Below are 24,391 nucleotides of genomic sequence, written 5' to 3' on the forward strand. Positions count from 1 at the left end.
CAGCTAAACTTTTCAAGCCTCTGCTACCTCTTCTGCCAAATGACATGACAGGAATGAGCCCTAACTTTCAGTGTTGTTTTGAGGACTAATTGAGATAATGAATATAGAATCACTTAGCAAAGTTCCTTCTGTGTAAATTATTGAGCAATATAATTCCATGTGATTTAGAAAAAATGAATAATGACATTAATTTTCATCAACCCCGAAGAGAAACACAGGTAAGTCTTTACCAATAAGAAACTGATTTGCACAAAACAAACAAACAACAAGGCCTAAAGAGAACACGGCCTTGTTGGAAAAAAGAGACAACCTGATAAAGGATCAATGCCTTAGGTGTGTGTGCTTTATAATTAACAAAAAACGTTCATACACCCTGTTTTATCATGATACAACATCTCTATGATTGCTGGGTAGGGGGAACAGATAGAATCTTGCCTGTTTTTGCAAATGAAGAAGTTGAAGCCAAAGATTCTAAGAGAATGGCCTAACAACATGTAACTAGTTAGTACCAATTTAGGATTCAGAACTGGGTCTTCTGACTCCTCTAATAGTGTTTATTTCCACTTTACCTTGCTGATGATCTAAATAAAAAAAAATCTTAGACATTGAAGAAATAAAAAAAAATCCTATTATAATATTCTAGCCCCATAAAATTTAAATCATTATTTTATTGAGCAAGTAAGACTAATTCTGCATTCTAAATTGAAAAGTATTTAAACTTCTAAAATATTTTTAGTGTGGGCAACATAGTGAGATCTCATCTCTCTAATTTTTTTTTTAATTAGCCAGGTATGGTAGCACTTGTCTATAGTCCCAGCTACTTCGGAGACTGAGATGGGAAGGTTGTCTGAACCCAAGAGGTTGAAGTTGCAGTGAACCAAGATTGCACCACTGCACTCCAGGCTAGGCAACAAAGCAAGACCTTGTCTTAAAATTTTTTTTGAAAAAATTTTTTTGCTATTTTTTAATTGACAAATCATAATTGCATTACACTTATGGAGTACAATTTGATGTTTATATATACACACACATACACACAAAATGTGGAGTGATCAGATCAAGCTAATTAACATATCCATCACCTCACTTGACACTTTTTGAGGTGACACATTTGAAATTTACTCTTGGCTGGGCGTGGTGGCCCATGCCCGTAATCCCAGCACTTTTGGAGGCTGAGACAGGAGGATTGCTTGAGGCCAGGAGACCAGCCTGGGACACATAGCGAGACCCTGTCTCTAGAAAAAATAAAAAAAATTTATCAGATTTGATGATGCATGCTTGTAGTCCTAGCTATGTGGGAGACTGAGGCAGGAGGATTGCTTGAGCCCAGGAGGTAGAGGTTATAATGAGCTCTGATTGCACCACTGCACTCCATCCTGGGTGACACAGTGAGACCCTGTCTCTTAAAAAAAAAAAAAATGAAAAAAAGGAATTAAATGTACTGTTAGTTTCAAACTATTAAAATATTTTTAACACCTAATATTTATATGTTGCCTCACCATTTTAAATTTTAATTACCTATGTTAGAAGAAGACAGAAGAAGTATGAAAAAAAAATTGCTATCACTATCTAAGTAGCCTGATGTTTTTTCTTCACATTCCTCAGGTATTCTTTTCTGTATTAATTGGGGCTTTTAGTGTTGGACAGGCATCTCCAAGCATTGAAGCATTTGCAAATGCAAGAGGAGCAGCTTTTGAAATCTTCAAGATAATTGATAATGTAAGTCTGAGTTGGCCATTTATCCATCTGTCTAAAAGATTGTCCAGTTAAGAGTCAATTTCTTTGTCACTTTATCCAGCTTTCCACAAAATATCACTAAAAGTAGTTATTGTAACCTAGTAATCTCTTAAAATTTGATTCTGTTTAGAAGCCAAGTATTGACAGCTATTCGAAGAGTGGGCACAAACCAGATAATATTAAGGGAAATTTGGAATTCAGAAATGTTCACTTCAGTTACCCATCTCGAAAAGAAGTTAAGGTACAGTGATAAATGATTAATCAACAATTAAACTATTGAATGAAAAGTTTCTGATGTTTTCTTGTAGAGATTATTTTTTTAAAAGTGCATGTGTATTTAAACCTAGTATTGAACGGTCAGTTCCTATACCCTGTGTCTGTGAATTGCCTTGATTTTTTTTTTTTTTTTCACTCGTCCTGGTAGATCTTGAAGGGCCTGAACCTGAAGGTGCAGAGCGGGCAGACGGTGGCCCTGGTTGGAAACAGCGGCTGTGGGAAGAGCACAACGGTCCAGCTGATGCAGAGGCTTTATGACCCCACAGAGGGCATGGTGAGATGACCCATGCTGAGCTAGACCCTGTGGTGATCAGCCGTCACATTGCACATCTTTCTGATGTTACCCTTTCAACTACAAATGTATCAAAGTCACACTTACTTTTTATTCCAGGTCAGTGTTGATGGACAGGATATTAGGACCATAAACGTAAGGTTTCTACGGGAAATCATCGGTGTGGTGAGTCAGGAACCTGTATTGTTTGCCACCACGATAGCTGAAAACATACGCTATGGTCGTGAAGATGTCACCATGGATGAGATTGAGAAAGCTGTCAAGGAAGCCAATGCCTATGACTTTATCATGAAACTGCCTCATGTAAGTTGTCCTTGCCCTTTGCCTTTCTAGAGGTGCAAAAAATAAAATGCGGGCCTACTACATAGGAAATTAGGAAACTACTATAAATCGGAGGAAGAGAAATCCTAAGAAGGGAAAATAAGATTACCTCAGATTTGAAAGTTCTAGCAGTATCAACTGGTCGTAGACACATTTTTAAAAACTGAGGTTGGTTATTGTGCTAAATAAGATTTAAAGAACTGGACCTGTATTACCTGTGAGACTTGGGTTGTGTATGGGATTCCTTACCAATTTAAAATATGAGCCGAGATAGCTTGTCCTTATGCTAAATAATCCTGGGTTTTCTGTGGTAGAAATTTGACACCCTGGTTGGAGAGAGAGGGGCCCAGCTGAGTGGTGGGCAGAAGCAGAGGATCGCCATTGCACGTGCCCTGGTTCGCAACCCCAAGATCCTCCTGCTGGACGAGGCCACGTCAGCCTTGGACACAGAAAGTGAAGCAGTGGTTCAGGTGGCTCTGGATAAGGTCAGTGAGGCTTAGTTCAAACCAACCTGATTTATAAGCGTAAGAATATTCTACTATTAATTCTTGTTAATATTGGTCTTAGAAAATGAAATGTCTGATAGCTTCTAGGTGATTCCTTCAGCTATTAAAATAAAAGCATTAGGCCTCTTTGAAATCTTTTTCTATTTGTTTGTTTTATTGTTCAATTTATACTTATTTCTCTGATCTTATTTTAAGTGATGATGAATAAATTTTCATCTAAAGACACTTGCTAATCTTTTGAATTAAAAAATAGAAATATAGATACCAGTGAAAATTCATCTTCATTGTGATCTTCAAAACTTGACTATGTGGATAACCCTGTTATTTAGGTTTTGAGAGTTTGTAATATTGCCAGGAAGAGAAAAATACAACCTGAAGGTTCACACATAATTTTCAAGACGTTGAATGCCACTTGAAGACTCTATGGGAAATAAGAAACTTCTTATTTCCAGGAGAGGGGCAGAGAACCTGTGATACTGAAAACGTACCTAAGCCATGACATGTTATTGACTATCAACAGAATTTGACTGTCCTGCGATTCTGGAGTCCATATGACTCATTCATCAAATAGCATTTGAGTGTTTGCCCTGGGCCAGGCACTGTGTTTTTGATCTCCAGCATGTGATAGTAATGGAGATAATTCTGTGAGGACCGAGAATGTGGAGAATGAGACCTTATAACCAAAGGAGTTCCAAGTTGAGATGTCACAGTAGATTTCAAAGATGAACTCATATTTGTTTCAACTCTCCCTGTCTCTAATAAAACAACCCTTGAATGTTCCTTTAAACATCCTGTCAACGTGCTTAATAAATTTTTGAGGGAAGAAAAAAAGCAGCTTACTAAACATTCTGTGGACCAAAATAGAGGCAGATGGGATTGTGGCTACTTTCTCCCCGCTCATTTTGCTTAATCTGTGGTTTCACCTCTGTGTTTTTCTTTCTCCTTCCTTCCTTCCTTCCTTCCTTCCTTCCTTCCTTCCTTCCTTCCTTCCTTCCTTCCTTTCTTCCTTCCTTCCTTCCCTCCCTCCCTCCCTCACTCACTCAGTCGCTCCCTCTCTTCCTCCTTCTTTTCTTTCTTTTCCTTTCCTCTCCATACCTTCCCTTCCCTCCCCCACTCCCCTCCCCTTCCCTTCTGTTTTTCTTTTCTTTTTCTTTTCATTTTTCTTCTCTTCTCTTCTCTCACTCTGTCACCAGACTGAAGTGCAGTGGCGCCATCATGGCCACTGCAGTCTCTGCTGCCCAGGCTCAAGTGATCCTTCCACCTCAGCCTCCCGAGTAGCTGGGACCACAGGTGTGTGCCACCATGCCAAGCTTTTTTTTTTTTTTTTTGAGATGGTGTCTTGCTCTGTCGCCCAGGCTGGAGTGCAGTGGGACAGTCTTGGCTCACTGCAGCCTCTGCCTCCCGGGTTCAAGTGATTCTCCTGCCTCAGCCTCCTGAGTAGCCGGGATTACAGGCATGCACCACCACACCTGGCTAATTTTTGTATTTTTAGTAAAGACAGGGTTTCATCATGTGGCCTACGCTGGTCTTGAACTCCTGACCTCAGGTGATCCACCTGCCTCGGCCTCCCAAAGTGCTGGGATTACAGACGTGAGCTACCGTGCCCAACCACCAGCTATTTTTTGATATATTTGTAGAGACAAGGTCTCACTATCTTGCCCAGACTGATCTCAGACTCCTGGGCTCAAGCAGTCCTCCCGCCTTAGCCTCCCAAAGTGCCAGAATTACAGGTGTGACCCACTGCTTATTGGTTTGCTTATCTGTGTTTCCTCATTAATCTATAGTGAAATTGTGTATTAAATTATAAATAAAAACAATTTTAAAACGTTATATTTTAAAATACTTTAGGGTGTAAATTTTGAGAGGAAATTCCACATACCCCCTTTTTCTTAAAAAGATACAAAGAATTGATCTATTTTCTTGTGTATTTTCTAGTTTCTACCACCTAATTTTTCTCTTGTGTATTTTTTCTTTTTGAAGTTTTTCACTTCTACTTATCCTATTGATCCTGAAAATGTTGTGTGTTGGTTTTGAGAATTGTATTGCTAGTTACTGGAGAGAAATATAGAGTAACAAAAATTATGAGCATTCGGAAAATTACAAAGGTTAGAGAAGTCTTAGATAAGGCCTGGATATCTGGCTCTGTTCCTTTGTGAAAATAAAGGAGACTTACATGACTCTTCAATGTTTCCATAATTCTTCTACCTAGGAATAAGTATCACTTATTAAGCACTTACTGTGGATAAGGCATAATGTTGAGTACTTTATGTGCATTATTTTATTTAGTCATCACAACTACTCTAAGAAGTAAAGAGTATTATTATCCCCATTTTACATATGAATAAATTGAGCCTTACACAGGCTCCTTGGATAAAATATTTTATTGGATAAAATAAATTCATAAATTTATTTCAGGTTAGTGTGACACTGAGGTCTGGACTTTACTGCCTCACATTTATTGTCTGTCTTGTTCATCCAGGGGGTCATGGGGGATAGGATATTATGATTCCTAGGACTGATTACTAGCTGGTGTGTATCAGTACAGCACAATGGCCTGTATTTGTTTTGATTGGCCAATGCCTGCGCTGTAGGAATTTGTTGGTTTGTACAGGCCCCTGATTATTTTATTTTTATTTTTATATATTTTTTTGAGACAGAGTCTCACTCTGTTGCCCAGGCTGGAGTGCAGTGGCACGATCTTGGCTCACTACACGCTCCACCTCCCAAGTAGCTGGGACTACAGGAGCCCACCACCACGCCTGGCTAATTTTCTGTATTTTTAGTAGAGACGGGGTTTCACCGTGTTAGCCAGGATGGTCTCGATCTCCTGACCTTGTGATGCGCCTGCCTCGTCCTCCCAAAGTGCTGGGATTACAGGTGTGAGCTACTGTGCCAGGCCCAAGCCCCTGATTATTACTGCAAATTTATGCTAAATAAAATATTGGGGGGCTTACATAATATTAATATGTGTCTGGTATATTTGTGTTTTTATTTATTACAATAAAACATCATTTTAAACTATTATCAATTGTCTATACATTTATTGAAGTCAGAGGCTATCTTATATAGATTTGATGGTTTTACAATGCCCACAGCATTGGTTCAGTAAATATATGTTGAATGGATAAGTTTCTTCATGTAATTGTTAATGTATTCAAAAACCAAATTTCTCTCTCTTTAGGCCAGAAAAGGTCGGACCACCATTGTGGTAGCTCATCGTTTGTCTACGGTTCGTAATGCCGACGTCATCGCTGGTTTCGATGATGGAGTCATTGTGGAGAAAGGAAATCATGATGAGCTCATGAAAGAGAAAGGCATTTACTTCAAACTTGTCACAATGCAGGTGTAGTTTAACTTTAGAATTTTCCTGTCATCTCAGTGATAAACTGATTTTGCATTTAATGCTAAAAATAAATATTATTTGATTTGATTATCTTGAAAAGTAGGAAACAACACTTGGGGGATTCAGAACGACACCATTGTTTAAGATTTTTTTTTTCTCTCTTGAAAGAGGGGAAAATAAAGAAGGATAAACAGATAAAAAAATTAAAAGGTTTCAAGGTATCTATTATAGTAGTCAGTAGCCACATGTGCCTGTAGAGCATTTAAACAGTAGTGAATCTGAATTGGAATATTTTAAGTAGAGTGTGCACACCTTGTTCTGAAGACTTAGTGCAAAAAAATGCAAAATATCTCAATTTTTATATTGATTACATATTGGAATGATATCACAGGATATCAATAGTATATTGGATATATTAGATGAAATAAAATATATCATTAAAATTGATTTCACTTCTTTCTTTTTATATTTGTTAACATGGCTTCTAGAAAATTTAAAATAACATGGCTCACAGTATGGCTTGCACCATACTTCTGTTGACAGCACTGATCCAGAGTAAACTTGATTGAGTCAAAACACCCACAAAAAAGGGCATGAGAAGATACATGAAATGAATGCCAGTTTATTTCAGTGTATACAGTGGGAATTCTTCTTTGGTGGTTTTCATTTCCAAATGTCACACACATATATAGATACACACAGACACACACACACACACACACACACACACAAAACAACCCAGCAGATTAGCTTTATCCTTTTCTGCAGTTACTAAACAAATTACTGTTTTCCTTGATAACTGACATTCAGTGATTAGCTTTCATTGGTTAACACAGCCTAATGAGCTTATGCATATTTCTTGTTTATTTTAGACAGCAGGAAATGAAATTGAATTAGAAAATGCAGCTGATGAATCCAAAAGTGAAATTGATACCTTGGAAATGTCTTCACATGATTCAGGATCCAGTCTAATAAGAAAAAGATCCACTCGTAGGAGTGTCCGTGGATCACAAGGCCAAGACAGAAAGCTTAGTACCAAAGAGGCTCTGGTATGAAGGGGGATGCGGAGTTTGTTTTAATGTCACCAACTGTGGTTCCCCTAGTTTGGTGGGCTAGGGCTATGTTAGGAGTGGGAACAAAAAAGGGCTATCCAGAATCCTCCTGTCCTATCCCCCAGAATGTTCCACAGGCCAGGATGTCAACATTTTAGAATCAGGTTAGAAATTTAAGAGTGTTAATTTATACAGTAGAATTTTTAGAGTTAAAATTTATAATGTAAAGAGACTATAGCGGGTCTTCAAATATCAAAGTTTCTATTCTGTTTATTCCTGCTTATAAATACTCTTGTCAGATTATTTACTTGTCAGATTATAAATACTCTTGTCAGAGTACCAAATAAAAGTTAAGTGTTTGTGGAAGCATCATTTATTTTTTAAAAAGTAAGGGAATATTGTAGCAACATTTGCCAGCATTTTTTTGAGGCTAAATAATAGTCATTATGACATTTTTTGAAGCGAAATTGTCATCACTTATTCCTTTTTAAGGAATAAGGATAGGATATATTCCTTTACAAATTTTTGTGCATATGCAAGAACTGTACATTATAAAAGTTTTTAACTAACTGTTGTAATAATTTGTGTTTCCTAGGATGAAAGTATACCTCCAGTTTCCTTTTGGAGGATTATGAAGCTAAATTTAACTGAGTGGCCTTATTTTGTTGTTGGTGTATTTTGTGCCATTATAAACGGAGGTCTGCAACCAGCATTTGCAGTAATATTTTCAAAGATTATAGGGGTAAGTGTGGTGCCCATTTGTGTGATTTACTTGTGAGTCCTGATGGAAGAATGAATGAATAAACTGTGTTTGAACTGGGATACATAAGCAACAAAATCCATTATCTTCTTATGAAACTAATTGTCTTGAAGATGTAAGAATGGAAGTCTGGTTTGTGATAGGAAAGCTAACTTTGTGAACCTTCCTTTGTTGTCACAGTTGGTTTCTAGCCCGGGCAACTAAGGACCAGCTTCCTGAAATAGTCAATGAAAGTGATGAGATGACTTTCTTATACCTGCCAACACTGGACTCTGAACAAACCTTGTGAATTCTCATTTCACCAATGTGCAAAGAGAGTTCCTCAAATGTTAGTCAGACTGGCTTGAGAATGCACTGTTCTCTAACGTACATATTTTCCAGGACATAAGTAGGCCTAGCATGCTACTTTTGAAAGATGTAATTTTCATCCCACTTGCTAAGATTAAAACAAATAGGAACAGCTTCCTAAAGATTGAGATTGACATATGTTGGTTCCACCTCATCTTAATGGTGGCATTTTCAGCAATAAAGTTACGATCTGAAAGGAATGCTCTCTGTTTAGTGACATATTTCCAAACATCAAGCTGAGGACACCCTTGCCATAACTGCTGAAAACATTGTGGAGAAAGAGATTGATCACCACAAGAAGCATAAGCTAAACACTGACTTTTGATTCTACAAAACATATATGACTATTCAGGTCTACCCATGCCTGGCTAGCTTATTTCAGTTTAATATATTCATTCATGAATTCATGTTTAATGATATTCATGTTTAATGTTAAATATATTTATTCAAGAATTTTTATTATTTTTTAAGTCTCGCTCACTCTCGCCCAGGCTAGAGTGCAGTGGCACGATCTTGGCTCACTGCACCCTCTGCCTCCTGGGCTCAAACAATTCTCCTGTCTCAGCCTCCTGTGTAGCTGGAATTACAGGCCTGCACCACCACACCTGGCTAAAATTTTTGTATTTTTAGTAGAGATAGGGCTTCACCATGTTGGCCAGGCTGGTCTCAAACTCCTAACCTCAAGTGATCCACCTGCCTCAGCCTCCCAAAGTAATGGGATTACAGGCATGAGCTGCCATGCCTGGCCTCTAGAATTATTTTTTGTGTCTTCTCTGTGCCAGATATTTTTCTAGTTGTTGAAAAAAAGTCTTAGAATGTGATCAAATGTCTGATTCTGTAGAGTATATGGTCCAGGGCAGGAGTCAGCAAACTTTTTCTATTAATAGTAAGATGGTAAATATTTTAGGCTTTGCACGCCACATGATTTCTGTTGCAAATACTCAACTCTCACCTAGTAGTACACAAGGACAATGTGGAAGTGAATGAACACGACTATGTTCCATTAAAACTTTATATAAACATTTGGCCAGTGGCCCATAGTTTGCTGATCCTTGCACTAACATATGTCTTACAGGTTTTTAGGGGATGGGGGGAGGGGTAGACTGTGGTGTCATCAAAGAAAAAAAAAAGGCAGTGGTTAAGTTAGGAATGGGTTTGGTTATAGCAAAACCTCAAGTTATGATTTTATACTTTTCTCATTCTTCATATAACAGTAAGTCTGGAGGTAAGTGTCCCAGGGCTGGGATATTAGCTCTTAGATATTGAGTAGGCAACCGGATATCTGCCTTATTGAAGATAGTGGGCTCTGCATCAGTTTGCTTGGATTTATATCCTTGAGTCATCCCTTGCTGGCTGTGTTAACTTGAGAAAATTAATTACCTTCTCTGTACTTCAGTTTCTATCTGTGTAAAACTGTGATGATAATAAATCATTCTCCATTCTGGAGATGGTTGCCAGGATTAGAGGAATACTATATATGAATTTGCTTAGAATAATGCCTGACATAGAGTAAGAATTTAGTAGTTGTTATGATTTTTGTTGGACTGACTAGTCAAAAAATTATTTAATCTTTTCAAAAATCCTTTTTGTCGTTGTTGTTTGTCTGTTTTTTTATGAAAGGTAAAGTTGTCTGTCCTGGGCTAGGAATGTGACTGCCTTACAAGACTGATTTTGGCCCATTGTGAAGGGAGATACGTGTTTTCTTTCCCTGAGGAGTGGTTATTCTCTGTGTTCCTTGAGTCCAAAACATCCCATTAGCGCTTATAACCATCTCTGGAAAGCATTTCATGTATGGTGCTAGGTCAGGTAGCTGTAGTTTCCAACTGGCTCTTTAACTGGCCATCCTACCAAGAAGGCAGGCTCAAGGAAACTCCTTTCTTTTTGAAACTCCTTTCTTTTTGAAAGGCCTGGGCTGAGTGAATGACCACCGCTCTGTGGTTCACCAAAAAAACCACATCAGGTTTTCTCCAGACACCTCAGGACAGTTTGAAATGTCCAAATAGTAAAGCAATGAACTGCTGTAAATGTAGTTCCCACCAAGGGAAGAGGAGAGTATTTGTTCTGATTTCAGCTTTACACAGTTGAGGTGGCACTCATGACTCCAAGATGGAACCTGAGCAGAAAAAATATTGGATCAATTTATGAATGATAGACTTATCCTGGCCTCCACAGAAGGCAGAATGCAGACACCTTTAGGGCTGACAATAGGAAAGCCAACCCTGATTTCCAGTGTACTGTGGCTCTCCTGACCTCTGAATACTGGGCCAGATGGGAAATGGGTCAGGTCCAGGATGGGTTCTTCACTGATTGAACTAAAAATCCTTTAAATGTTTTCTTACAGATTTTTACAAGAAATGATGATCCCGAAACAAAACGACAGAATAGTAACTTGTTTTCACTATTGTTTCTAGTCCTTGGAATTATTTCTTTTATTACATTTTTCCTTCAGGTAAATGTCTCCATTTTCACTATATTCATTTTGAGAAATGCATCATTATTCAACTGGGGGGATTTATAAACATTGATGTAATTGGCCTTTTAGTAGAACTTTTCTATTAACATGGATACTAATAGCCAAGTTTTTCTGACATGGTGAAAAAAGATGTTTGCCTCCTCTGTCTCCCTTGCTTACCTTCTCCTCTCCACCCTCACCTCCCACAATGAAACCAGAGGGAACAGAGTGTTTGGCCTAATATGATGACTGGAGGTGAAAGGCAGGGACTTAAAAGTGGAGTGTGGGGGAGCCCTGGATATAAGTTTGGATATAAGTATTGCCAGTAAATATAAATACTCAAATGTCTTCCCGTGTTCTAAAAGAAACAAAAAACATAAACTGGTGTTCTAAAAGAAACAAAAAACAAAAACCCCATAAACTGGTCACATGGGTTTAAAAAGGGTTTGAAGAGTTTATCACTCAACTCTTGTTCAAGAAGAAAGAACCATTTCAATGATGGAAGAATGTCAGTCCTCTAACAAAAAATGTAGGAAACATTTGTAAAGAGTCAGATTTTTACGGCTTGCAAAACATTTGGCTGAAATGAAATGGCAAGGAATTAAGTACTCTAAAAGTTTAGTATGAGGGCCTGGTGTGGTGACTTATGCCTGTAATCCCAGCACTTTGGGAGGCTGAGGCGAGTGGCTCACCTGAGGTCAGGAATTTGAGACCAGACTGGCCAACATGGTGAAATTCTGTCTCCATTAAAAATACAAAAATTAACAGTGTGTGGTGGTGTGCACCTGTAGTCTCAGCTACTCAGGAGGCTGAAGCAGGAAATGTCTCAGGAACCCAGGAGGCCAGGAGGCGGAGGTCGCTGTGAGCCATGATCGTGCCACTGCACTCCAGCCTGGGGAACAGAGTGAGTCCCAGCCTGGGGAACAGAGTGAGTCCCTGTCTCTAAATAAATAAATAAATAAATAAATACCGTTTAGTATGATAAGACAGTGTTGGTTTTGGTTCAAGTGCTCCTTGTACCTGTTTCTGATTTTGTGTCCTTGGGCACATAAGTAAACTGTCTAAGCCTATTTCTTTAGCTGTAAACTAGAGATACTGGTACCTGCCTCTTGATAATTAAAAGGATCATGTGACCAAGTGCCCAGGCCTGCGTGAGGCAGTAGTAGGTAATCACTTATTAATTGAATGACTAGCCCCCTATAATTTTTAAAGATAAAACTGTGAATAGATCTCTTTATTCAACATGCAAGCATGTATTACGTTTTTTAAAAATAGAATATTGTTCTGGACATTATAGGAGGGGGAAAAGAAAAAACAGACTGAATTCTTTCTTTACTCACTGGGGAATTTGTCCTTACTAGAATAAATGTGACACTATAACTACTTACAGGATTGCCATACCAGCTATTAATACCACAGGTGTTTGGAGGAGGTAAAGATTGCTCAATATAAATTTAGTTAAGAAACTTGGAGTGAGGCAGGCTTTGAGTTGGTCCCTTAAATGTTGACAATTTGAATTGGTGAAGCAAAAGAAGTTAGAGGACTGCCTTTATAACATCATGGTGCTTGCGGGTACTGGAACCTAGCTTGCCTGGAAAACAGGTGAGAACAAAGTCTGTGAATTATAGGACCTTAGAAGTCCAGAGATAGCAAAATGCCTGAAGATGTTAGACCACCCAACTCCTCTTCTTAGTAACATGGGGAGGGAGTCCAGTGGGTAATTAAAAGCTCAGGCTCTGGGTTCCAATTCTGGTTAGGATTCTCATGGATCTGGATTAAGATTCCAACTCTGTGACCTTATAACTACGGACTTTGGATCTTATCAGGCTCTCTAAACCTCAGTTTCTTCTGTAAAGTGGGCTTTTCTGTCTATACCACCTGTGCAGCCTTGTGCCATGGCACACAGTCGCAGAAACAGCAAGCCCTTGAAATCAGGCTTTCTGACTTTGTCTAATCTCCTGCTTTAGCAAAGACATCAATTCTCCCTCCTTTTATGTAATTGGTGGCTGAGTCTCTGACAAGGCATGTTCCTGCCCACAGGGCTTCACATTTGGCAAAGCTGGAGAGATCCTCACCAAGCGGCTCCGATACATGGTTTTCCGATCCATGCTCAGACAGGTATGTTTATTGAGGGCTGTGCCCTGGGATGGGTAGAACTCCCCATGTGTGCGCCTTGGACTCAGACAGTGGGAGCTCTGTCTTGTTTCCCGGGCCTAGCTCCTATATTGGTTGTTCCTCAGTCTTATGTCAGAGATGCAGCTGAACTGCCCCCTAGGTGCAGGCAAGGCTCTACTGTCTGTCTGTTCTGAGTGGGCACAAGAAACTGGACCAGTTTGAGACAGAGCCTCCAGAATGGATTCACCTCCAGTCTGTGTCTCAGCAGTGGTGGTCAGTGCAGGCAGAAGGCATCTTTGATACTCCTCATCCCTTTCCTCTCTTTCCTTCTTTCTTCTGGGAAACCCAGGGCACAAGCGTTTCTTTCCATTAAGAGATGCCCTCTGTACTCTTTCTTTCTACAAATCAAAACTCATCCCTGTGACCCATTCCTCACTGCCCATTTTCTTTTCTGAGGCTAGTCTGAAATACTAGTTCAAGCTGCAGTGTTACTGGCTGATAATGGGTTTAATGGAATGCTACTCACATTTTGCAGCTTCAAAACCCTAACCATTGACACATGTGAATGTTTTCCTGGGGAAATGGGGAAGGAAATTATAGGAATGTAAATCAGAGCAGCCCAGTTCAAAGGGGGAAGTTCCTTTAACAATCATGAACATTTTGTATGTGACCTAATAACTTTCCATTTTAAAAATCACTAATCACTTGCCATTGAGTAAAATGATGCTTTAGAAGTCTGCCCCAGATGTGCCAGGGATACTCAAACCCTGGCTAAGAGGCATCAGTTTGGTGTGTTAGGTTTTCTAGAGGGCATTCACATTTTGCCAGCTGTCTCTGGTTCCTCAGTTCTTCCCCATTCCGCCCATCACCATTTAAAAACAAAATGTATTTATTGAAATTGCTGGCAAGTGACTGACAGAGCCAGGACTGAATCTGAGTGAGAGAGCACAGTTTGATGGGAAACGCTGTCCTTGAACTCTTAGGTTGAACTGTATTTATAACTCAGATTCCACTTAGGTCTACACTGACCTTGCTCCAGGGCCAAATTTCCCATTACCCAACCAGCTTCTAGGCCAGCTGCTATATCCATGATACTTTGGCAGCTGAGCTGATGGTTAGTGGAATGCCTCCTCCATAAATTGTTAAGTAGGGCAAGCATTTATTAAGTGCCTTCTGCTTACAAGGTCTAGTACTTAGTATTGTAAGGCATTCAAACCTGAATGGTCCCTGTGTTCAAGGACGTTACATTCCTGTGCAGAGACACTTTTAACCACTTAAGAATATTGAAAAGCAAGTTGATACATACTATAATAAATTATAGCACTATTTTTTCTTAAATATTTTTGGGAAAAATGATAGATACTTCTTTAATGTAAATAACCAGTTTAGATAACTTCTTAGGGACCACAGTTATTTGTAAAACACATAAATTCATACTTCAAATTCACAATCATGTTAGTATTTTAAATACACATATTTAAAAATGTAAATGGTTTTACAAGAAAATCTTATTTTATGTTGAATATTATATTTTAATCTGGATTACTTTTGTTGATTTCTTTTTAACTCAAATCATTTATACTGCCCTGAGCTACATTTATCTAACTGCTTGTTCAACCTCTCTGTTGGATATCTAATAAGGGTTTCACTGTTTAACATTTCCAGAATTGAGCTTTTGACTCTTCTCCTCCCCACCAGACTTATTCCTTACTCCCTCTTCCCCCATATCAGTAAGCAACAGCTCCATTCTACCAGTTGTTTGGGCTAAAAACCTTGAAGCCATCCTTGACTCTTCTCTTTCTATTAACATTGCAGAAGCTTCCTAGCTGATCTCCCTGCCTCCATTCTTATCCCAATCTGGTAGGTTCACCTTAAAACAGCCAGAGTCATTTTTCTAAAATAGAAATCAAGTCATATCCCACTGCCCAAACCTGCTGAAGGCTGCCCGTAGCTCACAGGATAAGATCTGGAATCCTGACAGTTGCCCATAAGGCCACACACTATGTGGCCCCCACTGTCTCTCAAATCTCATCTCCTACAACCACCTTTTTCCAACACAACATCTATTTCATACACAGTGGCTCACTGCCCAAGAGTAGGAGAGGGGAGGATCAGAGGAGCCAAATGAGAACACAAATCTGTCCAGAGGAAGGGGAGGCTTTTACAAACTCACACAAAGGTTCTTTTTAGGCTGCTGGCAGCCTTTAAAGCTTTCTTGCTGGTATATGAACAGATCAGGTATGCCTTTGCCTCAGGGCCTTTGCACATGCTGTTTCTGCTTTCCCTGAGGTATTCTCATCCTTTCCTTCATTCAGGCCTCTGTTCAGATGTCCCCTTAGACAGGCCTTCTCTTTCCCCTACCCAGTCACTAAAATAGCACCTCCCCTCACTTTTCTGTTCTTCTTACCCTGCTCAATGTTTCTTTTATTTGTACCTTCCATCTCTAGAATCTAAGCTTCACAAAAGCAGCCACTTTGTCTTTTTTGTTTGTACAGGTCCAACACTTAGAAATCATGCACAGGACAAAGTAGGCACTCAGAAATTTTTGTGACAAATGAAATGATCTATTTATGTGTTTTTATATTAAGTTTCTTTCTTGTGTATTGAATGTCGCATCCTGAGTGCTAAATACCGGGGATATAAGTATAAACAAAACTGACCCTGTTGCTGCCCTCTTGGAGCAGAGAGTCTCATAAACAGAGCTTTAAGATAATAAAATCATTTTCTGTGCCACAGGATGTGAGCTGGTTTGATGACCCTAAAAACACCACTGGAGCATTGACTACCAGGCTCGCCAATGATGCTGCTCAAGTTAAAGGGGTACGTGCCTCCTTTCTACTGGTGTTTATCTTAATTGGCCATTTTGGACCCCAGCATGAAACTAATTTTCTCCTTACAGGTGTTAGTTATCATCATTAAGAAAATGTTGGATAGATATCTAACCTACGAACATATCACATGCTTTTTATAGCAACATGTTAACTATTTAAACATTATATACTGTAGAGGATATAGATAACTTATAAACCTTTTGCTATTGCTATTATTCATGCTATTAACAAGATGCATGAAGAACCATTATTTAGAAAAGAGAGTGTAAAGTGCTCAATCTACATAAAACAGTAATTGCTCCTGAAGAAAGGATGTATTTAATTGCTGTAAGAAAGTTTAGGGTCACTGTGGTTACAGAAGGGAGGGAAGACAATCCTCTAAAATATAGATTGAAAGAAATGAAAAGCACATTAAAAAGTTAAAGCAAGGATAGAATAACTTTAGTCTTTATCTTTAATAACTTTAAACTTTAATAATTGTAATAACTTAAATTTTGCTACTGTATGAATCTCTTGATATAACTAGATACTATTGAACCAGCAGGTTTTGATTTTTGGCTGAAGTGACAATTTCTTCTACAACCGTTTATGGCAAAAGTCCACAAAATGATATAGAATTTGAAAAAATTCATGTTATCTCCGGTGTGTCTTTTCCCCTCTTGAACCTTATTCATCTTTATCTTTAAATCTTTCTGTAAGATAGTACTATACTAAAATTTCTTCTATCTAATATATAGGACTTCTTTAAGAATAAATTAAGCTATGAATGAGGAAACACATAGAGTTATAACATTGAAATATAAACCTTAGGAGTCCCTCTTTTTCTGTTGTTTGGAATAGTTTCAGAAGGAATGGTACCAGCTCCTCTTTGTAATTGTTGTTTTAATACAAACTTCTTTGCTTAAAGCAAACAAAACAATAAAAATCAGGATTTAGATCAAGTTGTATAGAATGTAATTACAGGTACATGCCTGTAATCCCAGCTACTTGGAAGGCTGAGGCACGAGAATTGCTTGAACTCAGGAGGTGGAGGTTGTAGAGGTGAGATCGCACCACTGCACTCCAGCCTGGGTGACAGAGCAAGACTGTGTCTCAAAAAAAAAAAGAAAAAAAAAAAAAAAAGAAGACAAAGTAGCTAGAATAAAGTGAGTGAAAGGAAGAAACTGTGTGAATAGGCCAAAAGGGGCAAGCATAGAAGGAGGCTGTTGCAATAATCCAGGACAGAGATTATAGTGTTTTAGACTAATGTGGTTATACAAAAGGTTATACAAAATTTTAAGATATAATTAATTCTGGATATATTTTAGATGTCAGCCAATAGAATGTATTGGTTGGATTAGATGATGGATATGAGAGAAAGGGAATTTAAAGATGACTCCAATTATTTTTTACCTGCACAATGGAGAAAAATGGAGTTGATTTTTTGTTTTTTTAAACTCTCTTTCTGGCCCAGGCCAGACTACAGTGGCGTTATTATAGCTCACTATAAGCTAGAACTCATGGGCTCAAGCAATCCTCCCGTCTCCAGCCTTCCTGCTAGCTAGGACCACAGGTGTGCACCACCATTTCCTGCTAATTTTTAAATCTTTTGTAGAGACATGGTCTCCCTATGCTGCCCAGTCTGGTCTTGAACTCCTGGGCTCAAGCGATCCTCTTGCCTCAGCCTCCCAAAGTGTTGAGATTACAGGTGTGAGCTGCCATGCCCAGCTGGAGTTGATCTTTATGAAATTCAGAAGCCTGTTGGAGAAGCAGGCTTAGGGGAGAATGGAGAGTGCTGTATGAGACATGGTAAGTTTGTGATGTCTGTATTAGACATCCATGTGTAGATATCAAGAAGGCTGAACTTTGCATTGCTAACTTTAGTTAAACCTTTTATATAATTGGTTTACCAAATAAGTTTTACTATGCTTCTGCATTCATTCTAGTTCTCAGAACTCTATAGACTCCTACTCTGTAGGAGAAATATATGTGGGACAGTGAGCATTAGTCTCTGGAATAAAGGAACAGTAACCAGTGCAATGTGACATTGCACAGTATGACACAGATCCTGTGGTATGGGCTCATGTGCCTTGATGGACAAATATCCCGCATCACATTTGACGTGGAAGACACAATCCTGGAGGCAACTCAGTCTTTTGCAGCAGAACCCGGAGCCGATGTATTCAGGGCATTCTGTATTGCAGTTTTTCTTCCTTCCTCTCAGATTCCTCTGGTGTTATGACCTGCCTTAGGCCACAGTGAGTTCCCATATTTGTAAAATTGGTGGTCACTTTTTCCCTCCACAGTGCTGTTTGTGAGGCCCTTTGCCATATTCACTGTCTCTAATTACCTGCTGGGGTCAACCTTCTGCTTTTCACTTTTTTCCCCAAAGACACCTCGAACTGGCACTTTCATGGCCCTGCCAAGATGGCTGCACTCACCTTATGTGAGCCACTCAGGCAAAACTATTTTCCAGAACTTAAAACAGTGGCTAAAAAGGAAAGACCAGGGAAGAGGAAATGAGCAGGTTGGCAAACACTGTCAACTTAGGAAAGCCCAATGTAGCTGTTATCACAGATTGGCTGAGAGAGGACTGTTGGATCTACTTTACACCACTAACTGATCTGTTTTTGGCTGACAGGTTTTGGTTCCTCCCCTCAACCCTAGTCTTTACAATGAAAATTTTCTGGCTACTAAGCTGTGCTCTTCCATTCTTCTTAGTCCTCATATTTCTATAGACTCCTACTCTGTAGGAATAGATGTAGGACAGTGAGGGTTACTCTTTGGAGTAAAGAAACAGTAACCAGTGTAATGTCTGAAGTGCTAAATCAAATGAGGCTGAGGAGTTAAATCTCCTTGCAGTTTAAGGTCTTAGACTTTTTAGTTACTCTTTTTGGTACATTAAAGAATTTGCCGTCTTTAATCCATCTTATTTCTTTCTGTGGCCCTTCACTGCTCTCCAAAGCTGCACATTTATATGTCTGAAAAGTTACATAGCCGGGTAATTCCTCTGCCATGAACTCACACCGAGAAGTGATTCTAGGTGATATTCTAAGAGCTTCTCTCACAAGCACATAAGTCAGTAGCTGTGGTGGGAAATGAGCTCTGAGTAGAACTTGTAGATACTGAGAACAGGAGCAACCTATATCATCCCTGTGGCACAGCCCTTCTCCAGCTTGCATCCTTTGACCTTCAAACTAAAGATGTGAAATGCAGAGAGCTGGCTTTGAAAACCATTTTCTGATTTATCCCAAATTTGGCAAATCATCCCTTTAATATAAGCTCAGTGATTGCATCAACTAAATATACAGGTGTTATATTATTTATGATATCTCTTTCAGCCCTGGTGCAGCTCCATGGTACGGAATTTAATGTATTAAAGGCTACTGATAGTTATAGCACTCTTTTCCTAAGTACAGTTCTGGTGTTTATATCAGACAGGTGTTAAATGATTTTGTAGGGATTAGTGTAGGGAATTATAAAGGATTCTATTGCTACCAGAAAGGGGTCCCGATGCAGACCCTGAAAGAGGGTACTTGGATCTTGTACAAGAAAGAATTCAAGGCGAATCCATAAAGTGAAGGCAAGTTTATTAAGAAAGTGGAAAAATAAAGAATGGCTACTCCATAGGCAGAACAGCAGCATGGGACGCTCAGCTGCTTATACTTATTATTGTTACTTCTTGATTACATGCTAAACAAGGGGTGGATTATTCATGAGTTTCCTAGAAAAAGGGGTGGGCTCTTCCCAGAACTGAGGGTTCTTCCCCTTTTTAGACCATATAGGGTAACGTTGCCATGGCATTTGTAAACTGTCATGGCACTGGTATGAGTGTCTTTGAGCATGCTAATGTATTATAATTCACATATAATGAGCAGTGAGAACAACCAGAGGTCACTTTTGTCACCATCTTGATTTTTGGTAGGATTTGGCTGGCTTCTTTACCACAGCTTGTTTTATCAGCAAGGTCTTAGTGACCTGTATCTTGTGCTGACCTCCTGTCACATCCTCACATCCTGTGACTTAGAATGTCTAACCTCCTGGGAATGTAGCCTGGTAGGTCTCAGCCTTATTTTACCCAGCCCCTATTCAGAAAAAGCAGGTCTGGGGCCAGAGCAGGCATTTGGAATGGCTTGAGGGCACAGAATATTTCCAGGGTAGAGGAGATGTGCTGGACTAAATTATAGAGTGATGGACTAAACTGACTTTGTAGCTTGACTTTTGGTTTCAGAGTTGGAAATCTGGTTTACATTTGGACTTTATACAGTGGTGGATTAAATTCACTTTGTAGTTTGACTTCTGACTTTAGAGCTGGAAATCAGCACACACTAATGAAAGTCATACTTCAGACTCCCTCTGGAATTCAAGGGGAAGACAATAATGCCCGCTTACTATCTTAAATTGAATTCCATAATTTTCAACTCTGTATTTTTCCCAAATTAAACATTATATCTCAAACAGACCCAGATATATTTGAATATTATTAATGACAAATATTAGGCTTAAATTATAAGTAATTATATACCTAACATTGGAAATTTCCATAATTCCCAGTTTGTCAGACTCCTTTATCTTGCTGATTTGCAGGGATTGCTTTAGTAATGTTGCTGTGATTAATGAAGGTTTTCTTGGTATTAAAAGATCTGAAGAAATAGGAATATGTAATTGAACTCTAGATTGTTGATATTCTACTTTCAGCATTCTGAAGTCATGGAAATTCTTACTGTAGAAACTCAATAAACTTTTAAGTAAACCTTTACTTTTTAGTTCATTACTGAGAAAATAATGAAGATAGTCTCATGAAGGTGAGTTTTCAGAAAATAGAAGCATGAGTTGTGAAGATAATATTTTTTAAGTTTCTCTAATATGTTTTGTTTTGCAGGCTATAGGTTCCAGGCTTGCTGTAATTACCCAGAATATAGCAAATCTTGGGACAGGAATAATTATATCCTTAATCTATGGTTGGCAACTGACACTGTTACTCTTAGCAATTGTACCCATCATTGCAATAGCAGGAGTTGTTGAAATGAAAATGTTGTCTGGACAAGCACTGAAAGATAAGAAAGAACTAGAAGGTGCTGGAAAGGTGAGTCAAACTAAATGTGATTGATTACTCAAGCAGAGTAAAATATTCTAATCAGTGGTGTTTTGTTACTCCCTGCTGCTTACTATGCTCTAAGAATGTGTTTATAACCATTTCTCAAAGCAATCTTTTTTATGCTTATTCAGTAAATTAGAAACTTACAGAAAGTAGCAAAGCCAGTTCTTGGACTCAAAAACTGATAATTAACTTTAACAAACTTTTTCAATTTTCAGGCCATTGTCTTCACACTGTTCTTCCTTCCTACTCACTTTCCTTGTTCCCTTAGTTATTTTCTTCTTTCTTTTCTCTCACTTTCGCTCTCTCTCCACTCCTTACTTCCTTCTTTCCTTTTTTCCTTCCTTCCCTTCTTCCTTCTTTTCTTTCTTTTCTTTCAAGGTTAAATCCATTCCTTTATTGAGGAAGGTAAGCCCATTTTATTTGTACATGTAAGGGGGGAGATTAAATATGGAAAAACCCTAGGGGTATTTATTATATCTGTTTTAAATTACTACCACTCTTTCTTTTTTTTTATCGTGCTCCTCTCTTCATCTTATTTCTATTTATCTTTACCCCTTTTTTACTTCTTTTTTTTTCCCCCTGCATGCTTGTCTATTTTTTCCCATTATTTAACAAATGCTTATGTGGCATTTACTGTGTTTCCTGGCAAATGTCTTACTCCTTATAGCAACCATATGGGGTCTATTATCTCATTTTTCTGGTGGGGCGGAGGCACACACAGGCAGGTCATGACTCTGGACTTTAGAGCTGATAGATCTTGGAGCCAGAATTCAAACTCAGACAGTTGTGCTCCAAAGTTGTTTCTCTTTCTGTTATAAAATGAAGAGTTCCTCTGATGGCAGAACGCAGTCTGATATCACATGACCTGTATCATAGTGGAAATGAGAGGTCAGAGCAGGGCTGACTGCCATAACTAACATTTAGGACAGGGATATATGTGTGATGAACGTTCTGAGGTTCCCGGGAGTTAGGGCAGGGACTCACACAGATCAGAGTGGACTCACGCAGATCAGAGTGGCTCTGGTTGTCAGTAGGCCCAGCTACCTCACCAAGTGAATGATGAGGAAGGCCTCAGATGTTGGTCATTGCCACTAATGCTTTGTCCTTTACCTCTCTGCTATCTCTTCAGACTATCCCATTTTTGGGGGGTTCTCTCTGGAAAATCTTTTGGCCCAGCTGTAGTGCCTCCCCAGCCAGTGTCTGTAGGGATCAAACTTCATGTCAGGCATCCTATCAGGCTCCCAGAGGCCCATTTCTGGAGGTACATCAGGATGGTGCTGACCCACAGGGGTCTATTGTGGTCTGGCTCAAGTAACATTGGCCCCTGCTGGGGAATACATTCTGTGCCAATGACTCCATTTAATACTGTACTTTGGGGATCTCCCCCATGGTGTTGACTCTTCCCCTGAGAAGATGGAAAAATCTAAGACAAAATATGAAAAAAGGAGAAAGCATTCTAGTTAACAGTGAGGTATTTGAAATGTCCCAGCAGGGAGTCTTAGATTGCTTTTAGGAAGAAGATGATCCAATCTGATCCCAAGCTAATTCATGCAAACCACAGGTTAGCACCTTTGAAGTGACAATGAGATTTAAGACTCTTGGAGTCCTGTCAGGGGGACCAAAGGAAGGGGACAGATGGAAATGAATTATGTGTGGATATGGCAGATTTTCTAAGTAAAGGTCAGGGATGTGATACATGTTCTAATTCAAGGGTGGCTCATGAGAGGGGTGGAAGTAGGTAGGGAAAGTAGTGAATCTGCACCAACCAGTCCACATAATATTGAAAATCAACTTCCACCTGGTCACAATTCTCAAGCTGCTGTTTAGTACTTCTTATATAACAAGTATCATACTAACAGCTCTAAATACATGATCTAATTTAATGCTCTCAATAACCCTGTTGAATTATCCCTGTTGGATAGATAATGAAATCCAAGATTCAGAGAGATCAAGTAACTTGCTCACAGTCACACAGCAACAGCCTCCTAACCAATCTCCCTGCTTCTACACCTTCCATTCTTGTCCAACTGTATTCTACATTCTTACAGAAGTCATTCTGATCTCTCATAAATACAAATCTGATAATGCCAACCCTTACTTCAAAGTCTCAAACGGCTTATCATACTTGGAACAAAATCTAATCTTTCATCATGGATTATCAAACTCTGTATGATTGAACTCCTGATGACCTTTATGACCTTATCTGGCATCACGGTCTCTTATGCCTGCATGCCCTGGCCCAGTGGACATTCTTGCAATTCCTGGAACGTTTTAAGCTGATTGCCTCTGATCTTCTCTTGGCTGACTTTACATTATTCATACCCTAAAATTATTACCTTTTCAGAGAGGCCACTCCTGACACCTGAATTAATTCATGATACTTCTCAGCCCTTGATGTTTCTTTCCTATTTATTTGTTTATTGGTTAATGGTGTATGATTTGTTTATTGATTAAGGGTGTATGCGACATTAGAGCCCACTCTTATTCTGACTGCATGAGGTCAAAATCTGCTCATAACCTCTACCCTGCCTGTGATCTGTGCTCTGTAGTTTTTCAGCACATTATTGTGGACTAGTGAGCATTTCTATAAAATGCAGGTGACCCTTGAACAGCACAGGTTTGAACTGAGTGGGTCCACTTATATGTAGTTTGTTTTCAATAAATGTATTGGAAAATTTTTTGAAGATTTGCAACAATTTGAAAAAACTCACAAGCCATGTAGCCTAGAAATATCAAAAAATTAAGAAAAAAGTATATTGTAAATGCATAAAATATATATAGTCTTATCATTTACTACCATAAGATATACACAAACTAATTATTTAAAAAGTTAAAAATGATCAAATTTTATGCACACAAACACTTACAGACCATATATGGCACCATTCACAGTTAAGACACATGTCAACAACTGTAAAGATACAGTGTGACATGCTTTGGCTGTGTGTCCTCATCCAAATCTCACCTCGAATTGTAATAATCCTCACATGTTATGGGAGGGACCCAGTGGGAGGTAATTGAATCATGGGGGTGGGTTTTTCCCATGCTATTCTCATGATAATGAATAAGTCTCATGAGATCTATTGATTTTATAAAGGGGATTTCCCCTGCATATGCTGTCTTGCCTGCTGCCATGTGAGATGTCCCTCTGCTCTTCCTTCATCTTCCGCCATGATTGTGAGGCCTCCCCAGCTATGTGGAACTGTGAGTCCACTAAAACCTCTTTCCTTTATAAATTACCCAATCTCAGGTATGTCTTTATTAGCAGCATGAGAACA

General features: G+C 39.0%; 1 protein-coding gene across 2 annotated transcripts in view; it reads left to right on the forward strand.

Annotated features, from left to right (window-relative positions):
- ABCB1 (ATP binding cassette subfamily B member 1) overlaps positions 1-24,391 on the forward strand; it is a 218,533-nt gene that overhangs the window by 169,968 nt on the left and 24,174 nt on the right. For both annotated transcript variants that reach the window (XM_025379380.1, XM_025379381.1), the window contains 12 exons: positions 1,606-1,719; positions 1,868-1,978; positions 2,162-2,287; positions 2,405-2,608; positions 2,941-3,111; positions 6,314-6,475; positions 7,348-7,524; positions 8,123-8,269; positions 10,977-11,084; positions 13,128-13,205; positions 15,939-16,022; positions 20,895-21,098. In XM_025379380.1, the coding sequence (XP_025235165.1) occupies positions 1,606-1,719; positions 1,868-1,978; positions 2,162-2,287; positions 2,405-2,608; positions 2,941-3,111; positions 6,314-6,475; positions 7,348-7,524; positions 8,123-8,269; positions 10,977-11,084; positions 13,128-13,205; positions 15,939-16,022; positions 20,895-21,098 (1,686 nt within the window). The remainder of the gene's footprint in view (positions 1-1,605; positions 1,720-1,867; positions 1,979-2,161; positions 2,288-2,404; positions 2,609-2,940; positions 3,112-6,313; positions 6,476-7,347; positions 7,525-8,122; positions 8,270-10,976; positions 11,085-13,127; positions 13,206-15,938; positions 16,023-20,894; positions 21,099-24,391) is intronic.

The sequence above is a fragment of the Theropithecus gelada genome, chromosome 3, assembly GCF_003255815.1.
Source record: "Theropithecus gelada isolate Dixy chromosome 3, Tgel_1.0, whole genome shotgun sequence".
Lineage (NCBI taxonomy): Eukaryota > Metazoa > Chordata > Mammalia > Primates > Cercopithecidae > Theropithecus > Theropithecus gelada.